The following is a 10,485-nucleotide window of genomic DNA, read 5'->3' on the forward strand; positions in this document are numbered from 1 at the left end:
TCCAATTCCATTTTTACTTCTTTCTTACTTTACTTTACTGGCTCAGATTTCTAGCATGGTATTTGAAAGAGGTGGTGATAGAGGATCGAATCTTAAAAGTCGTGTCAACCTTTTCCTGAGTGTGAAGTTTGTGGTAGATTTTAATTGTTCTTATTTTTAGTCAGTATCATTTTTTCAAATTAAAGGAAGTGAAAGTGTTAGTTGTTCAGTCGTGTCTGACGACCCCATGAACTGTAGCCTGCCAGGCTCCTCTGTCCATAGAATTCTCCAGGCAAGAATACTGGAGTGGGTTGCCATTCCCTCCTCCAGGGGAATCTTTGCAACCCAGGGAAGTTTCCCTTTATTCCTAGTTTGAGTAGTAATAGTTGTTGTTGTTGTTTTTATTAATGGTATAAAATTTTTAAACACTTTTGGTATCTATTGATTTGATCATGTTTTTATTCCTTTAATCTGTTTATGTGGCAAAGTATAGTAGTTGATGTTCTAGTGTTGAACCAACCTTGCCTTCTTAGAATATCCCCAACCTGATTACAATACCTTACCTTTTTATATATTTTGGATTAATTTTTAATAATTTATTGTTTATAAATTTTTCCATCTATTTATAAGTGAAGTTGTTATTCTTTCCCATACTGTCTTTATAAAGTTTCAGTGTCAAAGTTATGGTAACTTAACATATGTCAGGGAATGTTCCTTCTTTTTTTATATATACTGCAGAATATTTTAAATAAGATTAGAAATATTTTATTCTTAAATGTTTGATGCAACCCACCTGAAAAAGATATCTAGGCCTTGTATTTTACTTATAAATGGATTTTAAACTACTAATCTTAAATGTTTATAGGACTAGCCAGATCTTGTATTTCTACCTGAGATTATTTTGAAATAACACATTTTTCTAGAAATGCATCTGTTTTGTTTATTTCAAGATCTATTAGTATAAAATTGTTCCTAATGCTTTTATATTAATTTTTAGTTATGTATTTGTTACCTATGCTTATGACATTTTTTAAACCCCAAATTTTTTAATGTTCTCATTCTTATTTTCATGCATCTTATCAAAAATTTTATTCACTTTTTATTTCACTGGATGTGAATTCATGTTTGATGAAAATTCTGTGGGCTTATGTTTGAAGATACACTCACACAGAGCACTTACATTTGCTTCTAATAAGAATCTGTGGGTACTGCAGCCAGAAGCCATTTTTAAATAGACTTTCTGCTTGAGGTTTTTCAGAACACAGGAATGTGAATTCAGATTGCAAATCCATGTGAGGAACAGATTGTGGTTACGAATTTTAAGAGGAGGTTTTTCCCCCTCTACCCAGAGATCGAGGCATCTTTCTTAGTTGAATTTCTTTGCAAGAGAGTTTTATCTTTTTCTTACCAAGGGTCTATCCTTTCTTGGTTCTGGCTATGCTATTCACTGTGACCCCATTGCCACCTTAATCTGCATCTTCCATCCTCAAAGCAGCCGTAGATGTCAAAAAAAGCAATGTTGGTCACCTAGGGATTAACAAGTGACTTCAGGACAGGTGCCAGCCATTTACCTTCCTAGAGTTCTGCTTTTGCTTTTTGTTTAGAGGACTAAGGACGTTATTCCCTGGTGACTTGTTTCCCTGGTGGCTTAGAGGTTAAGTGTCTGCCTGCAATGCAGGAGACCTGGGTTCAATCCCTGGGTGGGGAAGATCCTCTGGAGAAGAGAATGGCAAACCCACTCCATTATTCTTGCCTGGAGAATCTCGTGGACGGAGGAGCCTGGTGGGCTACAGTCCACAGGGTCGTAAGTAGTCGGACACGACTGAGTGACTTCACTTTCACTTTCACTTTAGAGGACTAAGGAAGTTATTCCCTGGTGGCTCAAATAGTAAAGAATCTGCCTGTAATGCAGGAGACCATGGTTCTGATCCTTGGGTCGGGAAGATCCTCCGGAGAAGGGAATGGCTACCCACTCCAGTATTCTTGCCTGAAGAATTCTATGGACAGAGGAGTCTGGTGAGCTACAGTCCATGGGGTCACAAAGAGTGGGACATGATGGAACAACTAACTCACTTTACTTTCTTCCCAGCTTAGCAGTGCTTTGATAACATAGTTAGAAAATATTTTATCTAGCACTTTTGAGTGTTTTGTACTGGGAGAGTTTTGGTGGGGAATAATCTAAACTTTATATTTAATTGTCACATTTTCAAAGCCATTCTCAGCCATGTTGCACATGGGTATAAGTTTGGGTCTCCTATGAAGCACTTCTTTAGGTATTAGAACAATCTCTAAAATGCTTCTGGAGGACAACGGTGAAATAGCCTTCTATCCAGGCTAGGATCTTGGTTATATTCTTCAATTTTTACAATAACAAAGTATAATTATTCCCTATCCTTAGATTTCTAGAAGAAATTCACATAGGATGATGCACTGAAGGTTGTATAAGGTTAAGAGAGAAGAGCTTGCAGTAGACTAATGCTCTGGATGAGAACAGCTAGAAAAGTTGTATAAAATACAACAACTAAAAGTTTGAAAGCATTAAGCTATTGCTGAGACAACCAGGGACTTGAAATAAGGAGAAACTATACAGAGAGAATCAAAGATAAGATATATTATCATTTTTGAATATGATAGAGTAGCTTGAGGCAGACAAGTACTAACATGAAGATGAACAAGACACTCTAGGGAGAAATACCAACAAATTGTTTAAAAGCACTGGAAAGTTACTAAAACAACCAGACTTTATGGCTAAGTTGAACTGACACACTGCAGCTGTTTGTACCTGGATGTATTTGCTGATTCTGAACAAGAAAATGAAAATCTGAACTTTGCCTTGGAAGAATACCAATGACATTGACAGATGGCTTCAAGAAGCTGGAAAAAAAAAGAAAATTTAAGAGTTCAGGCTACGTCAATATTCTGGTGAGAGGGTGTGTCGAAGACCGAACCTGACCCTCAGCTCCTTTTCCACTCAAGATATTTGTCAAATTTCAAAGCTGCCAAGGGCAGGAGGCTAAAAGGCTTACAAGAAAAACACAGTTGGGATTTTGACAATATAGGGGTGCTGAGGCATCTAATTGTTCAAATGAACTTATTTACAAAACAGAAATAGAGTCACAGATGTAATAAACAAACTCATGGTTACCAGTGGGGTAAAGGGTGGGGAGGGATAAATTGGGAGCTTGGGATTGACATATGCACACAATAGTATATAAAATATTATAGATAACTAATAAGGACCTAGGGGCTTCCCCAGTGGTTTAGCGGCAAAGAATCCACCTGCCAACGCAGGAGATTCAGGTTTGATCCCTGGGTCAGGAAGGTCCCCTGGAAAAGGAAATCTCAACTGACTCCACTATTCTTGCCTGAAAAAATTCCATGAACAGTGGAGCCTGGTGGGCTACAGTCCAAAAGGTTGCAAATAATCAGATGTGACTGAGTACACACACAATAAGGACTACCGTATAGCACAGGAAACTCTACTCGATCCACTGTAATGAACTGTATTGAAAAAGAACCCAAAAAAGAGTGGATATATGCATATGTATAACTGATTCACTTTGCTGTACAACAGAAACTAACACAGCAGTGTAAATAAACTACACTCCAATAAAAAGAATTTAATCACAAAAAGAAAGGGGGTCGCGAGGAAAGGAGGGTCTTCAGGGAAGACTTCAAGAAAGAAATGGGAAGGAAAACACTAGGCAAAAAGTCACTGCCCTCAATAACAAAAACTTTGATTTTAAAAAGAGAAGTAATAAAAATACTAAAAAACAAAACAAAAAAATCACTGTCCAACCTAGAAGTCACTGTTCCAGGCCGACTCAACCTGCCACAGGACCTCAAACAAGTCACTTCCCCTCTCTGAATCTGAGTTTCTCTTATAAAGGTGGACATTTGCATCCTACGGTTTTCAAGGTCCTTGTCAGACTGATATTTAACTTTTCTCCATCCTATGGGAAGAGGGTGGCCTTGACCTAACCCAGTAGAGAGCCAGAGGAAACAAAATATGGGTGATGAACTCCAGTGCTTACAGAGGTAGGGGGACAGCATGAGAGAATGAAGCAGGGATGACAAAAAAAAGCAGGTAAAGCCCATCTAAAGGAGGCAGCTGCACTTAACTCCAGGTGATGGTCACCATAAGGAAAGACCCTGCAATATTTTGAGCTAAAAGGAAATTCAGATTTTTTTTTAAATGTAGCCTGCTGATGGCCTGCTCTTAGCAATAAATTCTCTTTTTTAAAAAAAAAGAGAAACAAAAAATCAACCTGTGTCCAAAAAAAAAGAAAATCTGCAGCCATTTTCAGAGATACTATATCCTTCTACTTTTCTGTATATTCATTTTATTAATTTTTGAGAGTTTGATATTGAAACTCCAACTAAAAATCTTAATCAACTTCAAAAATAATTATATAGTGGAACTATATGTAAATTTGTTCTATAGTTTCCAAGTCTCCTGTAAATGTGTTATCATACTTTCATAATTTAAAACACTCTTTAAAAGAGGAAAAAATATCTGTAGCCAGATACAGCCTGTAAGCCTACAGTTCACAACTTCTGATGAAGATGTTATGATAAAATTTGTTTTTTATCATTGGGCCTTTCTAGAAGGTTGGTTAGTCCCCCTTAAGAGACACTGTGCAGAAACTCCTTTCTGGAGTTTTAAGCAAGAACTAGAACTAAGACTTTGTTTCCTGCACCCGCTGCTTCCCACCCCCAGGAGCTTAGCCTCCCCTCAGTCTGGGACTGATGGCCGCTGCCTGCGACACACACCTCCCTGCAGCTCCAAGCTTTGCCCTTTCAGGAAGGAGCTGGAACTCAGGAGACAGTAGCTGCTCCAGCCCTTCCCACACCATCCCCTCCCCTACTTCAAGCTGAGAAGTGGCCCCCAAGATAAAACTGATAGTGTGTGAGGAGCAGTCAGCACAGATGGGGACAGTCAGAGGGACAGTCCCAGCAGCCCAAGTCACTGCCCCTAGACCCCAGCCCCAATCGTCAGGAGGTAGAAATTCTCACTAATGAGACTGAGATCATGTGAATACCTTCAGGCAGATCCAATTCCTGGTCCAAACTAACCTTGCTCAGTTAAACAAAACAGGAGAATCTCAGTTGATGCTTTCTTATTTAACTAACTGGGACTTTGAGAAAGAAAACATTCTCAGATCTTATATCAAACACTTTTATTTTTAAAGTGAGAAGTTCACAGAGGATAGCTACAGGAGAGTGAAATATTTAGAGTAGCAAAATTGTGGGTGCTAGCCAAACCTCAAATACTGTCACAGCAGAGTTATTCCAATAGTACTTTTCCAGCATGGCATATCACATGTGTTAAAATTAACTGCATTCTCAGAACACCTTTCAATGGATGTCCATGATGATAGAAGTGAACATTCAGAGGCTCCTGTTCTTAAGATCTTACAGAATTGATTTATGCACAGTCCAAAACAAAGTATATTACAACACATCCAAAACAATTCACCTCCATTAAAAAAAATGTTGACTTTCAAGAAATTGGTAGGAAGACTTAAAATAACAAGAAGATCATAGGCAAGAAACAGAAATGGCTACTTTTATGTGCAAGGTACTGGATTCTTGCATTGAGAATCAGTGTCAGTCTTCACTTCCAATATCACATCGATAAAGTATGGCAGGAAAACGAGTCACCTTCAATATGAAGGATGCGAGTTGTGTACACTTATAACACTCTTGAAGATACAATAGTGTCGCAGGCGGAATGCCAGCAAACAGAGGGGACCTTCCGATGAGGTCAAACACTCATGAGTTATCAGATGACCCTTCAGGTACTTGGGTTAAGCAACTACAACATTCTGGTTTAATCAAGGCACTTGCAGAGAGTGATCCTTGACATGACATAGAGTCCCTACAAGTTGCTGGCCAATGATAATGGCATGGGTTTTTTGATTACGCAGCATTTACACTGAGAACCCAAGCATAATACCTGGGCCACAGGTAAGGTCACTTATCCCACCGGGACTGCAAAGCCAGATTTGCTTAAGCTTTCCCCAAATCATGATTTTTGATGAGTCACGCTTGAACAGAAAGGCTTCGTGTAAAATCTGATTCTCCAGAGTTATAATTCACCTTTCCCCAATAACCACTCAGTACCCCTAAAGTTTGTTTGGGTTCTTCTCCACGAGAATACCTAGAATGGATCATTTTCTCCCCCCTACAAATTACTTCCCCAGGAGAAAACTGTAAAACCAACTTAAAAAAACAAAATAACCTTCATTTTCTCACCAACAATTAAGTATCAGACCTCCTGCTTCCACTCTGACCTGAGCTGCAGAGCCCTTTGTGTATACTTCTCAGACATTCCTCATACCATTAACACAGCTTTCCATCACCATCCACTGTCCATCCTCAACCTTTCCTTGCCCAAGATGAAAGCCAGTGAATTGAGAGGGAAGGAGAAAAGGGTGTTGACAGAATATGACTTTTATAAAAACAGGGTTCCAGGCTGTAACTTGATCCTCTATAGCAACACTGGGCAATGTCATCCATACAAACCCCCACACTAAATTCTCAAGGGGCTATCATTTTTTGTAGCCAGGTCTCAAAAGCTCCAACCTAAGCCTACTGAAGGAAAGTAGCAACACCTTCCTAAGATTGAGCAACACAGACCTAGAATCACATGGGGGAATAAGGTCAAGACCGGTCACCAGGCTGCTTCATTCATCGGTAAGAGGCCAAGTTCTCCATCCTCCCCCAGCTCTGCCATTCTGGGAAGAGCCCACTGGCCAGCCTTGGGCTGCCAAAGACGGTCGACTCCAGCTCGGCCTTGGGGGGTGGCGCCTGGTGGAAGGCACAGTCCTGGGATGCCATCTGCGTCTGCACCCCGTCAGGCTTCCACTGTGCATGGACGATTCTGTAATTCTGACCCTCGTTGTTGTCCCAGAAGACCTGCCCATTAGCATGGTAGGCAATACAGAACTCAATTTTCTCCTTCGTGGGGATGACGGAGGGCAGGTCAATGGCAAACGAGAAGGTGTCACTCTCCGAGCCACCGTACACATTTTTCATGTAGGCACAGTCCACATCGTTGTAGCTCTGCCAGGAGTCAAAAGTGATCCGGATCTGAACCTTCTTCTCAAAGCTCATGTTCTTCACCTTCACAGTCCCCGTCACTGTTCGCTCCTGCAAAGAGCAGTTCTCCAGGCAGACAGAGTTCTTCTGGAAGTGGTTCCGAAAACTTAAGTAGTCAGCTGAAGGCTGAGGGAAATCCAGAATCAGGTTTTTCTCCTCATGGAGCTTTAAGCCTGAGGAGATATCATTCAGGTCCAAGAGGTCAAACTGGAGATCCCACACGGGCTCCTCTGGAAGGTCTGAGAAGACGTGGATGGCGGTGAGGGAGAGGCCCTTAGAGTCCGCAAACACCACCCGCTTCTTGGCTTGGTTGTGTGAAGGCTTCCAGTCATCCTGTGCTCTGGCTTCCTGCTTTATGTTGAGACACGGCTTCAGGGGCTTTAATTTGTTCACAAAATTTCTTCGTTGGAAGTCATCATAAGGGCTCAGGAAGCTCTTCAGAGGTGGGGAATGAGCCAAGCAGAGCCTCACAGCGACATCCACGGGCATGACGGAACTTGTCAGAGGCCGTGGATCTAAGACCTGGATCATTCTGGAATATAGAAAGAAGAGGGGTTATCATCTGCACCTGGAATGCACTTCCCCTGGTCCCAAGTATGTCTGTACTAATTTTGTTGGCTGTGATAGCCAGCACAGTGCTCTCACATGTGGTATAGGAATGCAGGGTTATAAGAGCTGCATCTTATGTTTGGCTGTACCCTTGACCGGCTATAGGCCCTGGGTTAAAACACTTGGTGACCCAGCTTCTCCATTTGAGAAATAAAAGATTTGGATGGGATCATCTCTAATACAGCTCTAAAAGCATTTGCTCTGTTCTGGAGCAGCAGTTCTCAAACCTGTCTGTTTTCAGGCAGGTTCCTTACTATCAGAACCACCACGGAAGCCCCCACCATGGCCTAGAGAGCTGGATTTCTACCTTTCTCTTCAATGCAGAATCCATTGCATCAAGAATTTATATATGTTCTTAAAGCTTCCCAGGTAAGCTAATGACCAGACAGGTTCTAGAATCAAAGTTCCAGACTGCACTCCCTCGACTGCTTTGATGATTTTGCTACTGAATCAATTATACTTCTCTGGAACCATAGTCCATTAAAAAAAAAAGAATAAAAACAGCAAAGGGTTTTGAGAGCAAAAGACTAGAAAGAGTGAATCAGAGGATTATCTCTGTACTTTCATTACCATGTTCTTCCTCATTTTACACAAATAACCCACTGAAGTGCAAGGCAGCCATTTATGAATTAAAAAAAAAAACTTTACATAATCTGTATTTTACACAAAAAGACATTCATGTCAAGTCCACATTTAAGTGGGAAAAGCTGATGATCTGCAAATTATTGTCATTATTTAGTCACTCAGTTGCATCAGACTCTTCTGTGACCCCATGGACTATAGCCCACCAGGCTCGTCTGTCCATGGGATTTTCCAGGCAAGAATACTGGAGTGGGTTGCCATTTCCTTCTCCAGGGAATCTTCACGACCCTGGGATCGAACCCGTGTCTCCTGCATTGCAGGTAGATTCTTTACCGCTGAGTCACTGGGAAAGCCAAACCTGAAAATAGGGTATTTTCAATATGTGTTTTATACACACACACACACACACACACACACACACATATATGAACTTATAAATATTGAAAAGTGTAATAGGAAGCACAACAAAAAGTTAACAATTATCTCTGGGTGATAGGTGATCTATTTTTGCCTTTGTACTTTTTTGGTATTTTCTAATGTTCTGCCAATGGATATTTATAACCAGAAAGATAATAAAGCTATTGAAAATTTAAACATAACTATGCTCAGAAATATTAAACCATGAAGTATCCATCAAGAAGGATATTTTTTCTGGCCTTTAGCCCTGTGTATACATTGCCAAACTCAAGGACATTTTTCCCCTATCCTAGCCTTCAGATAAGAAGTGTGTGTATACTGTATGTGACATTTCTCATTCTGGCTTTAGTAACTGTCTTCCCAGCAACTCTAAGCACATAGGCAAATGGTCATTATCATAAGATGGATAATAAAAAAACATTCTGAGAATTCATTTTATTAGCCCTAGGATTTTTCTGGGAGACCTACAAACTTAGAACAAACAAATGAGAGAGAAAGCTATATTTATTGCTCTAATAATAGTTAACAGGCAGGAATTTCAGAGAAGTCTTCTGCTAAGTTATGTCTAAAGAAGCTATTTAAGTAGTTTTGTGGGTGTTTTTTTTGTTTGGGGTTTTGTTCTGTATTTTCACATTTTGCACTTATAGAAAGACAGTTTTAGGATATGGCGATTTCCCTGGAATGTTAAGTCTGGCCCAAGAGTTTAAAAATAATCATTTGCTCAAACTCTGAGACTGAGTTTGCTATGGCAAACCGTCAGAAGAAGGAAAGAGGACCGAGGAAAGTGAACATCGTCCATCGTTAGTTCTTCCCAAAGCTAAACTACCCAACCAGAAATCTGAGTGCTCTTCCCACGAGTCCTTGAGACATCTGGGCAGGACCAAGAGATACGGTTAGAATCCACGAGGGAATCAGAACTAAAGCTGACTCACGTTAAAACAGTTTCTGGTTTAAGATACCGTTTATCGAAATCAGCTCTGCCTAAGATGCTCAGAGCAAATCTTCACACCTCCAAGGCCTCCCCGGCGCCAGATTCAAGTCAGCAGCCTGTCAGCCCGCCCTCCCCTGGGGTCTCCAGGGCGGGGATGACAGCAGGAAAACGCATCCCAGCCTCTCGACAGCTGCGCTCTCCCTGAGCTCCGGGCGGGAGAATCTGCCGGGAACCTACCTGGTGCAGCTCATCAGGCAGAGGAGCGGCGGCTCTCCGCGGTTTGCGAGAGCTCGCACCCGTCTCCCGGGAGTCCCCGTGTGGCCGCAGCTCCGGCAGATCGCGGGTGCGGGGCCCGGGAGGCCGCTTAACTGCTCGGGACCACGTGAGCCGACTGCCAGGGCCAATCGCCGGGCCGCGGGCTCGACGGCGCGACCAACCAGCGCTCGGCTGGGGCGCGAGCCCTTGCCCGGGACGTGACGGCCGTGGTGCAGGGTTCGCTGGGCTCTGGGGGCGCTCTGGGACCTGGGGCCAGCTGGCCAGGGTAGCGTAACACGAACCCCGGGCGAGGAGGCGCGGAGGCAACCGCGTAAAGCAAGTAGCGGCTGCAGGCCAGGAGGGAAAGCAGCAATCCTCCTCCCGCGCGGGGCGCCGACACAGCGGGGCTGCAGGGAGGGAGGTGTCTTTCACTCGCGAGGCTTCTGTATACGTTATCTGAGCGCAGGACACTGTGGCTCGTTCCGGGGAGGCGTGGAGGGGTGGGGGTGGGGAATGGGATGTGTGTGTGTGTGCTTATATTTACATTTTTGAAATGTTTATCTTGTTCATTGCTTGGTGCATTGGCTCATCTCCCTTTCCTTGCCCTG

General features: G+C 42.4%; 1 protein-coding gene across 1 annotated transcript; it reads right to left on the reverse strand.

Moving 5' to 3' along the window:
* Positions 1-5,144: 5,144 nt before the first annotated feature.
* On the reverse strand, positions 5,145-9,965 carry PPP1R3C (protein phosphatase 1 regulatory subunit 3C). Its single transcript, XM_061162174.1, has 2 exons — positions 9,860-9,965; positions 5,145-7,615 (listed from the first exon to the last, which is right to left on the reverse strand). Exons 1-2 carry the CDS (start codon positions 9,871-9,873, stop codon positions 6,673-6,675), a joined length of 957 nt encoding a protein of 318 aa, XP_061018157.1. The 5' UTR covers positions 9,874-9,965; the 3' UTR covers positions 5,145-6,672.
* Positions 9,966-10,485: the final 520 nt, after the last annotated feature.

The sequence above is a fragment of the Dama dama genome, chromosome 15, assembly GCF_033118175.1.
Source record: "Dama dama isolate Ldn47 chromosome 15, ASM3311817v1, whole genome shotgun sequence".
Lineage (NCBI taxonomy): Eukaryota > Metazoa > Chordata > Mammalia > Artiodactyla > Cervidae > Dama > Dama dama.